We start from the raw sequence: 16,059 nt of genomic DNA, 5'->3' as shown, positions 1-16,059 counted from the left end.
GTCTACTTTCTAATGAAAATAATACTTTTCTTTTTCAGTCACCAAAGGACAAGTCTCCAAGACACTACGAGAACCGTGGACTGGATGAACCACACACAAGAGGCTACAATTCCGACCCTAGAGGTCGTAGCAACCCAGGAATGGATAGGTCATTTGATGATGTAAGGGATGGCAATATGAAGTCCAGCCGAGGCCCAATGATGGGATCAAATGCCTCATTTGGATCTGCGGTGTAAAATGATGATGTAATAGGATTTAACAAATTAAACTAACACAGAAATGATTATAAAGGGGTTAGAAGGATACTAACAAAGACTGATATTGGACTACTGAGTCAGGCCAAGGGATTGCACAGCTTGATAATGTTCATTTTGAAGTAATTTCATAAATTTCAAGTTGGCATGTTAGTCCCTGCTTCCTTTCTTTGACTACTTTCAATTTCAAATATAAATTGGTAAAAATATTTCAAACACAAGATGTCTATTTTTTGGTGAGGTTTCAACACTCTTATTCTAAAATATTTGTGTAATTTTGTTGTTGACACAACTTCATTTCTTGGTAGCAAAAAATGATTTAAAGGAAAATCAGACTTTGAATACCTATAAAACCTGAAAACAGTCTTTTTGCTCTTAACTGTAAGATGTAAAATTGTGATAATGAGTTTATAAGATACAATTCAATATTAGGTAGGCAAGGCAAAGCCAGTATACTATCAAAAGTAGTTTAGGACAAACCATATGATATACCGGTATTGTTGCTTTAGATTTATATTTGTACAGCATATTGTATTACTTGTACAAAACTACCGTATAGCATGTACATTCAAGATATTTGTTTGAATCTTTGTTGATTGTTAGTGATTATGTTACCCTGGTAACAAGTTTGATTGTTAAAACATTCCAATATTTGTACAAAACCATTTTATGATTGAAGGCAGCAAAATGACAGTTGTGAATGAAAAGGCTCATATCTATTCTTATTGACATATTTTTCGCCATTAAAAAATCCTTAAAGAGGACAGTAAAGTGTAGTTACAAAAAATTTTTGGTTAAAAAGCAAAAGCAAACCATTTACTAGCTAGATAAACAACCTTGGTCAAAAATGAGCAATGTAAACAAAACTTTGAAATGAACCTCATTTGTAGAAACTCAAACCTAACATTTGTAGATTGTAGCATAACTTGATTGTCCTATTTATAAACATATCATTGCCATAATTCTGCGGGTTGAATTTATATTATACATTTATTTACTGTACATTATTGGAAGTGCAATTAGCATGAACTTTTATGTAGATTTTTATCATTCCAATTAAGTGCTTATAAAAATTACAGAATTTATATATATTTTTACTTGGAGAGAAACAAATTCTGCATGTATGCTGTTCATGATGACTAAAAAAAAGTTTCTATTATTTTAATTATAGTTAGTGTTAAGCCATCATACCTCATCCATTTTGAATCTAAAGGGACAAATATATGAAGACTTTTTAGGGGGTTATTCAAATGTTTTCTGTGCATTGCAATTGTTCATTATATTAAGAGATGCTTTACAGTCAATTATAAATTCTAATGCAATTATTTTGTATCAATGGTTCTGATTAGATGACAATAAGCGTAAAATTCTCTATCTCCCTGTCTAACTAAGGAAGCCGACATTTTGAATACTGGAATGTATTGACATGTGATTTCTTCAATAATAAGCCAAAAAAACTCACATTTTGCACCTAGAAATCTTCTTTTTATCAAGTTTATTACATTCTGAAGCGGACAAGAAGCCAGAAAATGTCCAGTGTTTACGTTTGATGCCGGAAGCATACCTATGACATCACCTAGTTTAGGCGCCAAAGAAGATAACATCATTTCGCGGAATTTTCGTTTAATGAATATTTTACACTGAAATAATGACTAAACTTGAATGATTTGTTTATTTTGCATTAGAATAGAGATAACTGTATTGTATTTGAAGCTTTGCGGACATCCATCGGTAGTTTTACTGTTGCAAATATCCTTTTACCTGTCTCCGCTACACGTCGCCAGGTAAACTAAATTTGCGACAGTAAAACTACTGATGGACGTCCGCAAAGCTTCAAATACAATACAGTTACTTTAAATTGGTCTGATGTCAATTCCTAGATATAGTTTTAGTTTTAAGATTGTCTGTGTTAAATTTGGTATGTCCCATTTAAAAAGCTGTGTTAGTAGTTATACGGGTGAATTGGTATTTAATTTGAGATACTATAGATCTGACAAAAAATTGTTTTTTTTATATAATTAAAGTTTTCCCATCTAGAAACAAAGGCGAAGATGCATTTCAGAGCTTTTTCAAACATATAGATTTGTCAGAAATGGAAAAAAATTATTTATTATACAATTAATTATCCCAGTTTTAAGTCCACAATAAAGGCTTTCAGAAAATGTAACTTTTATAGGCTTGATTGTATAATTTTGGTGTAATGTCTTTAATGAAACTTCTTAAAGGACATATGTCAGTTTTTTCACCATAAATAGTAAAATCTAAGGAACATTTTGGTTAAATTGAAAGGGGCACATGCTTCACCTAAACATTTTTAGTCAGTGAATACATAACACAAAATGTACTTCCAATATTTATATCTTTACAAAGATTGTGCTCTTTCTTATTTCTCTATATGCACAAGTTGGTATACATTCTCTGTTATTTCAGCATTTCTCTAAATTTACTTTTATTTCATGAGTGTATCACACATGGAAAGGAAGTGTTTCAAACCAAAACTGCCATAAATCTATTAAAGTACATACAATCAACGTTTTATTTTACAAATCGAATACATTGGATTGTATGACCAGTTCGACCCTAAGTCATACATACTCTGTTACAGTTAATATGGATAGATAAAGACTTGAAAGATTAAAAAGGGAAAATATTGAAGACAAAAATGAAAAGTAGCATTCAAATATTAATTATTATGATAAATAATTCATGATAGGAATATAAAATGGTTGGAAAAAATAACAAATGGAAGACAATTTGTCTATTAATACAATTTATTTGAATCATATAAATTAGGCTTTCACTGTAGTTGATAAATGATGTAATTTACAAAAAAAATGTGTTATAAATATTATATAATAGTAGGTAATTATTTCTTTTGATTATTTGTATCTCTCCACAATCAAGACACAATTATATTTTAGTAGTTAGACGTAATGGGTTGTGATTTTGTAATTAGCAAATCCATGTCATTGTACATAGAAACATTATAGCAATCAAATTTTTATATATTTGTATAATTATGTCCATTTATTCTGTGATTTATCTTAACATTATGCAACTACCTTTTCATCTAAGTCATATTGACTATAAATCTATATATTTCTATGATCAGTACCTCTTTATATAATGTTCTTAAGGGGAGATTTGATAGGAAACAGTCTTATTTACAGGGGACCTTTTTCACATTCATATCGCTGTAAATATGCTGTATATCTATTTGGTATTCCATCTCCCATGAAAAAAAAATAAAATTAATCATACCCTGTAAATAAGACATACTAATATCTTGGTCCAATAACAAAAAGAAAAAGATGAAATAGTCCATAGCTCTGAAAACCACTGTTCAAAGCACTGAAAATAATGCTGGTAGCTCTTTTAACTACATTGTAAATTTTTTTTATCTCTTCCAACTCCATATTAGTTATCTAGCTTAAATTAGGTTGCAGAGAGTTAACTTAGGAATATTTTTTTAATTTTATGTTTTTTAAGCTATGTGGTTCTGTTATCATCTAATATTTTATGATAATGGCCAGTACCGGTATATTACAACGGTCCTTTTTCAACAAAATCAAATGTTTCATATGTTTCATGATTAACTTGTTTTGAAGGAACACATTTTTTCCAAGTAGGAACAAAGTTAAAGAGCCCTTTTTCCATCGTAAATGTTAACTGGTTCAATATCACAAAGCTAAAATGAATTCAGAAGATAGTTGCAAAATGTTGAATATAAGGTTGTGAATTATCAAATTGTTGAAACTTTATTTTTCTAGAAAAAATTTTCAATTAGTAAGATTAATGTATGAATGAAACATAAAAATTCATATGTATATTTCATTTCTGAATTAACATATACTTCTGAAAAAACACAGTAAATGTTCATAAAAAGACAATTATAAAAAAAAAAACACCAATAGAATTGTTCTGACAGGTTTAAGTTTAACCAAACATTTTTGGTCGAGGCATTAAAAGAAATTTATTTACTCGGGAAAAACAGTAGAATATTTACTCAGGCAGTGTAATAACAATACTCTTTAGGATTTGAGTGAAAGAGTTTCAGGATAATTTTTCCTCTTAAGAGTCAAGATTTGTACACATGTAATGAATATAAACTTTGAACAGATCTCCATTAAAGTTCCCACCTTTATATCAACTTAACTGATACTGATTGCATTGATTCAGTTTAATATCTGTCATGTAAACCAAACATTCTACTGAAGTTGCAATGTGCATTTCCAAAGAAAAAGATCAAGGATGACATTGCTTTGGTAACCTATTTTTATTTCCTACAGAGAAGATGCTATTTTAGTTTGTTGTTGAAAGTGCCAAAGATATCCAAATGTGACCTTATATTCAGTAAATCTTTAAGCTACCTGATATATTACTTTCAAAAGTTGACAGAAACGGATATCGACTTGTAAGTCCTGAAATACACATTTTACGATAGAAAAATCTCACGTTATAGGAAAATATTTGAAATAGAAAAATAAGGAGATGTATATGTGCCATATTTAGAACCTTACATAGGGAGGAGGATTTGTATACTTTTATCATGAGTGTGAATGTGTGTGCATGAGAGAAATTATTGTTAACAATCTATATATATCTTTAATCTTGTTATGATTAGTTGAGAGGTTGAGAGGTTGTGTTATATTTTAATTTTAGAATGTGAAAAAAAACTTTTGAGAATTCAAATTTGTTTTATGTTTACATGTTTATCTTTTTTGTCACCAAAATTATTAAATGAGAAATGGTTGTGTAGATTTAGAATTTTATTCTTCCCTCTCTCTTCCTTTTCTTTTCCACATTTTATTAATTTTTATGAATGAAAGTGTAATTTCTTGTTATTTTGTACACTGCTTTTACAAATAAAATTGTAGCCAATCAGAAAAGAAAATATTATTTTACTGGCAAGAGTTTTTATATGAGAAAGATAAAAGAAAGGATGTATGGAGACAGTAATCCATAACATCCATGGAACAACTATATTTCTGAAGACTGCCTACCGATGTGGAATTTGCTCGCTGTGTTGAAGACCCATTGGTGGCCTTGGGCTGTTCTCTGCTCTTGGTTGGGTTGTTGTCTCTTTGACGCATTCCCTGTTTCCAGTCTCAATTTTATTTATACATTCAGCACAATTGCCTATGTATGGCCGTGTGAAAACTACTGGAAATGATTATCAATGACAGTATTCAAAATCATAATGATATCATACCTAAAACAAATTTATAAAAGGTTCATAATAAATCAAATCTCAACTATGCCCATCTCTAAATAATTTTTTTTACGACTGCAAAAAAATTTTGCGGTCGTATATTGGTATGACGTTGGCGTCGTCGTCGTTGTCGTCCGAAGACACATTGGTTTTCGCACTCTAACTTTAGTTTAAGTGAATGGATCTCTATGAAATTTTACCATAAGGTTCAATACCACAAAAGGAAGGTTAGGATTGATTTTGGGGGTTATGGTACCAACAGTTAAGGAATTAGGGGCCCAAAAAAAGCATTTTTGTAACTTCCAGACATAACTTGTGTGTTAGTGTATGGATCTCTCTGACATTGTACCACAAGGTTCCATATCACAAAGGGAATGCTGGGATTGATTTTGGGGGTAATTGCCTCAAAATTTTAGGAATTAGGGGCCAAAAAACAAGCATTTTTCTAGTTTCATGACAATAACTTGTGTGTAAGTGTATGGATCTTTCTGAAATTGTACTACAAGGTTCCATATCACAAAGGGAAAGCTGGAATTGAGTTTGGGGGTAATTGCCCAAAACGTTTAGGAATAAGGGACCAAAAATAAGCATTCTTCTAGTTTTCCAGACAATAACTTGTGTTCAAGTGTATGGATCTCTCTGAAATTGTACTGCAAGGTACCATACCACAAAGGGAAGGCTGGGATTGAGTTGGGGGTGATGAATCATAAGGGGGTTCAAAAAATTTTGGGGAGGGATTTTTTTTCCTTTTTTTTCTTTAAAATTTTCCATTTTAAATTGGTTAATTCTGATTTATATATAAAAGCAAATAATAATGATATGGTTTGAATAGGTAAATTAAAATTTTTTAAGTTCTTAGACCACATTCATTCTGTGTCAGAAACCTATGCTGTGTCAAATATTTAATCACAATCCAAATTCAGTGCTGTATCAAGCTTGAATGTTGTGTCCATACTTGCCCCAACTGTTCAGGGTTCGACCTCTGCAGTCATATCAAGCTGCGTTCAGCAGAGCATTTTATTGTCATTTAAAAGAAAATTATTTATTTCAAATTTGAAGCAGTTTATTTCAGTATGAGGAGCTAATTTTTAAGATTCAGTAGGGACTGGTTGCTTGTTACTTAAAGTTCATAGTAATTACCGGTAAGTACAAACTTCAACAAGTCATAAGATTCTGCACATTAAAGTGTGTACATTTTCTGAATAAGCCGGCATTATACTTTTTATGATCCATAAATCGTGTGACTAAAATGATTCCTTACAAAAGCATATCTTGATTTGAGCTCACACCTTGTAGTAAGAATGATTCTTGAATTAGAAAAATCATAACTTTGTAAAAACTCTCATTTTTAGGATTTGATTGATGGATGCTTAAAGTCCAGCTGCAAATATTACATTCTTTTCCAGGTTATGTTAGTTAAATTTGTATTCCCTCTACTTTGTACTTGGCTGACATAAAGAGTCTTTTTATGTTTCATGTTCTATATTATAATTTTACAGGAAGACTTCGCCATATTTGGACACATTATTATACACCCTCTGTAATAGTATTTTTGTCAAGTGAATTAATCTCTTATCATGAGTAATAGGATAACTATAAATGGTATATGGGTTCCCTCCAAGTAATACATATCTGTCGATAGTGGTCACCTGACCTCATACTCATTTCATGGATCAGTGATTAAGTTTTAGTGGTTTGGTCGGTTTCTATGATACTATAAGCAATAGATCAGTTGTATATGGTGCATGTTATGATTTTTGGGTGTACACCACTGTCTGACACATATCTCCTGGCCTAAACCTTTTTTTCATGGTACAATGCACTATATTAAGCTTTGTTATTTTGTTTATTTTTCAGATACTTTAAACAATAGTGCCACTATATTTGGTGCATGGAATGATTATAAGGTGTTCATGTCTGTCTGGCAGGTTTCATATGGCCTTGACCTCATTTTCATGGTTCATTGGTTAATGTTCAGGTTTCATGGTTGTGTCTGTTTTCATAATACTATAAGGATTATAGGTTAACCATATTTGGTGTATGGAATAATTACATAGTGTTCACGTTGTCTGGTAGGGTCATCTGACCTGGACCTCGTTCTTATGGTTCATTCGTGTATGTTCAGTCTTTGTAATGATATCTGTTTCTCGGATGCTATAAGCAATGGGCTATCTGGATTTGGTATATGGTATGTTTGTAAGTTGGTCTTTTCTGTCTGGCAGGGTTCCTCTAACATTGACCTCGTTTACATGGATCATTAATGATGTTATGTTTATTTGATACTTGTAGCATAGATGTATAAACCCATAGATGAAGCTCAACACTGACTTCAAAGATTCTATGTGCGTTGTAATGGCTTTCACACTTATCTGATAATGACATGAACCAGTTGGTCATTGAGATGCTGATTGACAATCTAGACAATAGAAAACTGACAATCAAAAGCTACTTAGCAGTTAAACGTGCTAAAAATTAGAAATAAATAAAATCAAAATATATATTTTAGAATGACTTGGTTATGAAAAAATAATGTTCTTGTAGGTAAAACAATATAACAAATTATCTTGAAAAGAAATTAATAAATACAGATATCTTTTTCTTTTTAGCCAAAACTAATGTTTTCATCATACTTACATATTTACATTTTTAATTTTATATCTTTTATCACAATTTAACTTTATTTAAAACAATGTATGTTAACTATTATAAACAAGTCTATTGAAAATATGATTAATAGAAAACATGGGAAAAGTTGAATATATGCTCAATAATATTTATTTACCATGCTTTACATGGAATGTTTTGGTAGTACACTAAAACTCTTTACTTAAACTAATTTAATATTATATATAAAATATAAAATTATTATAATTTAGCCATAGATGTATAAAATACATCTATGATTTAGTAACTAACTTATTGGTAAAAATATAAAAATGATTTAAAAAGACAATTTCTCTTCTAAAAATGTAGAAAATCTGATGAAATAAAGGAAAGAATGTACTTTCTTATTATTTTTTTCCCAAATTCGACGCAGTTCGACACCTTAATGAAGCATATCAAAGAGAAGGTGTATTTTAGAAGTTGAACAACGTGCTTTTCCCATTTTCAGGAACTAACAGGAACATAGTTTTTATAAAATATAAAGATACAAGCCTTAAAAAAACATTTTTTAATTTAGTTCAATATTTTCCTTGTGAAATGCGCAATTTCTGACCGATTTCATCCATTTTTTCACCATTTTATTTGTCTGTCCAGTGCACTAAAATAGACATACTCTCACAACAGAAGGGACATAACTCGAGAAGACAATTAAGAAAATTTATTCTGCTGTACTGGTCAATACAGATCAACAGATAAGAGATGTAGCTAGAGTTACTTGATTGAGGACAACACACATGAAACATCAAAGACAGTCAATTTGGTCATGGTTCTTTTCATCTAACAATAGAGAACAGTAGGAACTCTTGACGAGCTTTATCTATGGGTTTATACATCTATGCTTGTAGTAAAACCTTTATATTACAGACTTTCAACCTAAGTTTAATAATAATAAGTAAAGCAAGCCAGACATTTCAGTGTGTGCACTCATGTATTTCTAATAATCTTCTTTTAACCAAATTATTGCGGTCTAAGAAAATGTCATGAAATGACAGTTTTCTCCCCATTGTCATCTATTTTCAGATATTTGTCAAAATTCCTGGCTCCACATATTGACTTGATATTTAGTATTTTCATATTATATAATAAATAGTTGCAGATTACATAGGTGTCAAAGAAATGAGTAGCGTTTCTCTATTTTTCTTCAGTGACTGTGAAGCTTTTACATTGTTGGAATGTAAATGTTTTTTGATAGATTGGTCTATAAGGAAGTACATTATACTTAGTTGTATTATCCCTGCACTATGAAGTATGGTTTCCCTTTTGTTTTAAGTTATTTTTTTCGTTTTTGTTTAAGATTGTATGTATTCTCATAATTGTTCGCTAGCTCGAAAAAACGTGATAACCTTATGTGATATTGTGGTTTTTAGTTATACCTCCTAATTGTTCGCTACAATTGTTCGCTAGCTTGAGTCAAGTGCACTTCAGATTCAATTTGATAATGAGGCTCCATCTGGTACAGTCTTGCTTCAGTAGCCACTTTGAAAGTTACATTGTACAATTATAAGGTGTGGTTATTAAGAAAAAGTTGAAATATTTATTGATATTTATATACCTAGTTCGAAAGTCAAATATCAACCCCTTCTGGGTCCTTAAAGACCATGTGAGCTTTTGCCATCATTTGGCGTCTGTCGTAAACTTTCACTGATACTTCTGAACCAATTTCAACAAAACTTGTGATGAATGACCGTGTTTATATTCCGATCAGTCAGCGAACATAAAGGCAATGTCTTATAGTAGAACACAAGGTAAAATGTATTGGTTTAAACAATATTTTATTCGATAAGTCAAATCATGCTATATAATATAATACAGTATAAACAATGGGATTCAGAAACAAGCAACATTGCTTATTTTAATCTGTCTCCAAAAGAATGTTGACATACAATATAATGAATACTTGGAGCATGCTCTGTCAATTGGAATATATTAAGAATAGTAAATACAAAATAAGATTGATTATATAGTTTGAGAAAAAAACAAAAACAAAAAACAAAAAACAAGTGATTGAAATGAGCATTTTTAAATACAAAATAAGATTGATTATATAGTTTGAGAAAAAAACAAAAACAAAAAACAAAAAACAAGTGATTGAAATGAGCATTTTCGTAAAATGTATTAATTGTCTTTTATGAGCTTTTAGTTTTACCTTGAAAACGGCAACAGAAAATTCTGACATGTGCAAAAATACTCGGAAAGTCAATATCTACGTTTACTTCATATTTTCACAAAAATTATCGGATGACTTCTGAAAGGAATTATTGCCCTAAAATGACAATTGTTGGTCAATATTTAGGTTTTTGCCTATTATTTAAAAAAAACTATAACAGATAATAAAAACTGTAAATAGGAAAACTGATCAACAAATTTTTTTTTGAATAGGGGATGTATAAGCACCATGCCACGTCCACTCTGTGTTTTTGTTAGGTGTATTTCTGCTTTGTATCTATCTGATGAGTTAAGCCATTTTCAACTGATTTTTATAGTTTGCTCTTATGTTGTACTGTTACACCACAGTCCCAGGTTAGGGGGAGGGTTGGCGCCTTCAAACTAGTTTAACCCCGCCACATTCTGTATGTGCCTATCCCAAGTCAGGAGCCTGTAATTCAGTGGTTGTCGTTTGTTGCTGTATATCGTATTTGTTTTACGTTCATTATTTTGTACATAAATCAGGCCGTTAGTTTTTTCGTTTGAATTGTTTTACATTTGTCATTTCGGGGACTTTTAAAGCTTAGAAAGTGGTATGGGTTTTACTCATTGTTGAGGGCCGTACAGTGACCTATAGTTGTTAATTTCTGTGTCACTTGGTCTCTTGTGGAGAGTTGTCTCATTGGCAATCATACCACATCTTCTTATTTTTATCAGAGACATATATACATAGATATAAGAAGATGTGGTATGAGTGCCAATGAGACAACTCTCCATCCATGTATATATGTCTCTGTTTTTATATAATCAACAAAAGTACACATATGACCGAAACCATTGGATGTTGCCTTACGGAGCTACTGCTCTGAAATGATGATTTTTTACTTATTTTAGTGTTTTTGCCTATAATCTCGAAAACTATAAATGATATATAGAAAATGCTTTCATCTAAATTAATCAGTAATAAGAGATCTACAAAATTGCAAATACAATCAAAACCAGTGGATGACTCCTAAAGGAGTTAAATGGCGATTTTTTTTAATTTTCGTTTTATTGCCTATTATCTCAAAACTAGATACTAGTAAGTAGACACTGTAAACACCAAAATTCATATCAGCAATTGTGATCACAAAAAGGATAATACGACCGAAACTAGTGTGTGACTCCTTACGGAGTTACTTCCCCTAAATAACGATTTTTGACAATTTTCGTGTTTTTGCCTTGATTATCTCGAAATGTTTGATAGATAGGTAGAAAATCAAAAAGGACCAGCCATACAAGATCTTCAAGAAAGCCAAATGACTGAATTTGCGAATTGACCCTAAAAGGAGTAGGCTGCCATTACAGATTTCTCGCATCAGTGGTAGTATACATTTTATCATCTTCTGAGCACAATGAAACCAAACATGGCAAACATTTTTTATTGTATGATTTAATTTCATATTTGCGATTTTGGTGACTTTTTGAAAGTCAACATGACTGTCATCGTTGAACACAGAATCCTACACGTGAAAAAAATGTTTACTAAATGTTTTTGCATGAAAACGATTTTGAATTTTATATAATAATACATATTTTTGGAATGTGGTCATAAATAGAATCAGTGATTTATGTGGGAATCTGATACTATTACATATATCAAATAAAAAGTCTGCTATCACAGACTTTCCACGTCAGTGATTATGCATTTGATCATCCTAACCTTTGAAACCACTGGAACTATATAACCCAAACTTGGCAGCATTGTTAACTTAATGACTCATGTTCATAATCGTGAATTTGGTGCCAATTAGAAATTCAATATGACTGCCATGATGAAACAGTTTTTTTTATTATTTAAACCTAAGGGGAAACTCTTAACAGCAAAACAGTTGAACATTAAGTTTTGATTGATGATTGATTGTTGGTGTTTAACGCCGCTTTTAGAACTAGTGGCAATATCATAACGGCCAGTTTTGGTTGGGGGAAGAAGCCGGAGTACCCGACAGGAAGGTCGGTGGTTCTCTCTAGGTACTACGGCTTCCACAACCAGCAAACACAGGCCGCAATGAGCCAGCCACTAGTGATGAAAGTAGCGTTTAATACAAACAATCAGAACTTAATGTTCAATTTTTTTTAGAAAAATGCTGTTCACTTATAGGTTTCAATGAAAAACTATGTTCAACCATGATAGCAATATTGAATTTCCGTAGGCTCAACATCACTAATATGAGTCATCAAGTGAACATCAAACCAAGTTTGGATATATTAGTTCCAGTGATTTCGGAGATGAGTATGATCAAATGCATAATCACGGACGTTCAAAATCTTTGATAACGGCCATTTTGAATTTCAGATCACCACCAAAATCACAGTTTATATCCGCTATAATATTAAATCATTGTCGAGTTTGAGGAAACACTGAACAATTGATGCTATTTCATGACCAAACAGTTCACCTGCCATTTCGAAAATTAAGTCATGGTTTGAGCTACTTGCCGCCGGCTATCACAAAATGTTATCCATACATTACATTAGAGCCACCGTATGATAACGTTTTCCCCTCTAAATTGGTTGCTATACTTTAAGAAATTATTAGATCTCAATGTGAAAACAAATTTCTGAAGACTTAGGTTAAAAATAGAATGTACTATAGTCATGTATATATGAAGTCTTGAGAGTGTTTTCCCGATAGTAGGAAATGATTTTTCGACCATTAAGCATGCAGATGTATTCGCAGGTTCCTCCTGATTTCTCCTTACAATTTCGCGCAAGACGTCGCCAGTACAGATTAAACGGTCGTCTGAGGGTTTTAACTTTTTGGCCACTTGTGAAGTCATTTTCTTGAGTGTTTGTCAACAAAATGTCGAGTTAATTTTGACAGACTCTCTTGTGTGACAGTTATTTTGTAGAAATCTGAATAAATAAATATATAATGAGATTCTGGTGATCGAAAACGTTCTATCATTAATGCCTTCACGTGTTCAATCAAAGTGTCTCCTCTCTTAAATGTCAACATTATAACAAACTTGTGATTCAGACTATGCTTATGTTTACTTTAGGAAATTTCTTTTAAAGGCATTAAATAAAACTCTCGTGTATTTGTTTACCTTAAACTTCAATCCATAAAAACATGAAATGTTCCTCTTCAGTAAATCATATTTATAAGTGTGTATCATTGTTCAGTAATTACAATTGAAGCTCAAATATGAATTTCTAAGTACTGATGTTATTTTTGTTTAACTTTAAAATCAAATAAGAGCATTCGACAAATGAGTTACCACCATGCACACCGATCAAAAGATAGAATTTTTTGTATATTGTTTTGATACAAACAGAAAGCATATTTTTTACGTGGACTGAACTGTGTCCATCCCAGTTATGCACTTGTAACAGAAGAATATATATCGACTTTCTGTTGTACAAATGCATCAGTAGATATATACTAGTAGTGTGTATTTAAAAACAAACTTTAACCCCAGAAAAGAATATTATTACACTTAGTTCAGGGTTCGATCAGTTTAAGACCAGAAATGTCTTATGATGATATGAATATGTATTAAAAACTCACACAATAAGATTATTTATGCCTTAAAAATTAAGAGCAGTCTATGATTTCGGACTAATACATGATTAACTGTTGTTCCGTTCTAAAAATGAAATTATTATTAACGCGGTCAAAAAATGTATGGAGTTTTAAATGAGTGTTGTTTTAAATGCATCCAAATTCTGTTATTACATGCCTTTAGGATAATGTTGACCTTTGAATCTTAAACTCCAGAACACTCTGTGTAAAGCACTTCACTAATAAACACAACAGACGGGTAATGTTTTCACTGGATGGGCATGACCTGCAGCAACCCTTATATAGTTTTTCTCTTTGGATCCTTTATGGAAAACGTCAGAATAATTAATTTGTTGGAATATGGTCCATGAATTATGGATTCTAGTATCAAATGTCTCTTTTGTTTGGCCACATAATTAGAAAATGACGTATTTAATTTCGGACGATATGGACAGATGGTCACTTTAACTAACTGACCATTAATATTTATTGACAGACAATTTATCTTATTATATAACTAAGTAATTACAACAAACGTGCGAAATACACAGAATGTAAATAACGAAAATGTCAACATGTACTAAGGCTATAATTGGTGGTAAGTTATGGATTGTCATGTCATCCGGGTTACGGCTCGTTTATTGTAACACTCCGGGAATATCCACTTACACAATGATGCCTAACAATTCCATTGGACTGAATATAGGAAAACTTTAGCTCTCCCTGTTGGGAATGCATATGTAGTGTTATGCGATCTGTCATACGGGACTGCTGTAGACAATGTCAGTTTAGGAAGAAATTGACAAATTGGAATTGATTCCTCATCTGACATGGTGTGATAATCACACTAAAATGTCAGCTTCACTTGATTATAATTAAGAAATGAACTACAATATCATATCGTAATCAAATGTTAATCCACCTCTCTTTGTTTCAGTTACAACAAGCTTCAGTCCGAGGTGTACTGTAAATGTGTATTAAACAGGCATTCAATTACTCTGATTCCCCCGTGTTTTTGAAATCAGCCGAGGAAAAAAATCCATGTCCCTAAAATAAAGACAACTAAGATTAGTAAAAGTAAGCGGATATTCAAGGTATTTGAATACACCAATGTATTTAGATAAACCTAAATTAGTTTAAAAATATACACACGAGACTTCCTTTTTAAACTCGCCCTTTGGTGTAAACCTTTGCGTAATCTGTCAACAAAAAGGAGGTCGAAAGGGAATAGGTTGCAAATTCTAAAAAAAATTGTCGGAAAAGACTTAATTTCTGTGTTGTCTTTCGAAAACGACGATACTGGTGAATTTCGTTACTATATAAGAATGGCACATAAATTATCAACGAGCTGCCGGTCGAAAAGTTCTTCATTTTTGGGCTATAGCTTCATTTTCATAGAATTTTCCATGTTTTACTTTACATATAATATGTATACGTTTTTTATGATTGAAGTAGAGACACTCGCTCGACACAATCTGTACTGAATAAATCAGTTCCTTCATAAATAATCTGTAGAAGATACCATTGATGGTACACTGTAATATATTACAAGATGTGTAACGAATGTTTTTTTGTACCTTCCACAATTATTGATTACCATTCAGCTGCAGTATCTTGACCCTGATAATAATAATACAATCAAGTTGTGCTTTAATTTCATTAATCAGTTACTCTTTTGACGTGATCACGTGGAATTAAATAAATAATTTATGGTTTAGCGATTCATCTTAATGTCACTTATCGTTGTGATTTGTTTGAAGCCCGAACGTGTTTTTTTGCGAGCATATTAATAAACGTCCCCATGTGGCTCCACCGTAATTGAGGACCAAACAAAACGTCGACCGCTCCGCTGATTTACTAAAACAAATCTAATTTATAATGCCATTAAAGAAACACATATTTTTTGTTATGTCGGTCATATTAATTATTTAAGCACTTTTTTCAGCTTAAAATCGATAAGCAATCTTTGCCAACTCGCGTCAAGCCCCAGGCCTAAAATGTGCATCTTCAAATATTTGTTGATTAAAAAGGCACAATAAAGTAATTTATCAAAGTCGACGAGAAAACTAAGTTCCTATGTCTTCAAAAGAAAAAGTTTTAAAATGAATAGATTGACGCCTTAATTTGTTTCTTGTTTATCACGCATTTTATATTGTTGAAAAAGGAACAATTTATATTATTTCATAATTAGATTAATCTCACAGCTTTAACAAGTATATGAAATGGGCGAGCACCTGGCT

At 31.5% G+C, this 16,059-nt stretch overlaps 1 protein-coding gene across 2 annotated transcripts in view; it reads left to right on the top strand.

Moving 5' to 3' along the window:
- The window catches only part of LOC127700538 (uncharacterized), a 46,406-nt gene extending 41,258 nt beyond the window's left edge, over nucleotides 1-5,148 (top strand). For both annotated transcript variants that reach the window (XM_052204077.1, XM_052204076.1), the window contains exon 8: nucleotides 39-5,148. In XM_052204077.1, the coding sequence (XP_052060037.1) occupies nucleotides 39-236 (198 nt within the window). In that variant the 3' untranslated portion in view covers nucleotides 237-5,148. The remainder of the gene's footprint in view (nucleotides 1-38) is intronic.
- Nucleotides 5,149-16,059: the final 10,911 nt, after the last annotated feature.

Source organism: Mytilus californianus, unplaced genomic scaffold, assembly GCF_021869535.1.
Source record: "Mytilus californianus isolate M0D057914Y unplaced genomic scaffold, xbMytCali1.0.p SCAF_5, whole genome shotgun sequence".
Lineage (NCBI taxonomy): Eukaryota > Metazoa > Mollusca > Bivalvia > Mytilida > Mytilidae > Mytilus > Mytilus californianus.
This window is presented reverse-complemented; position numbering and strand designations above follow the sequence as displayed.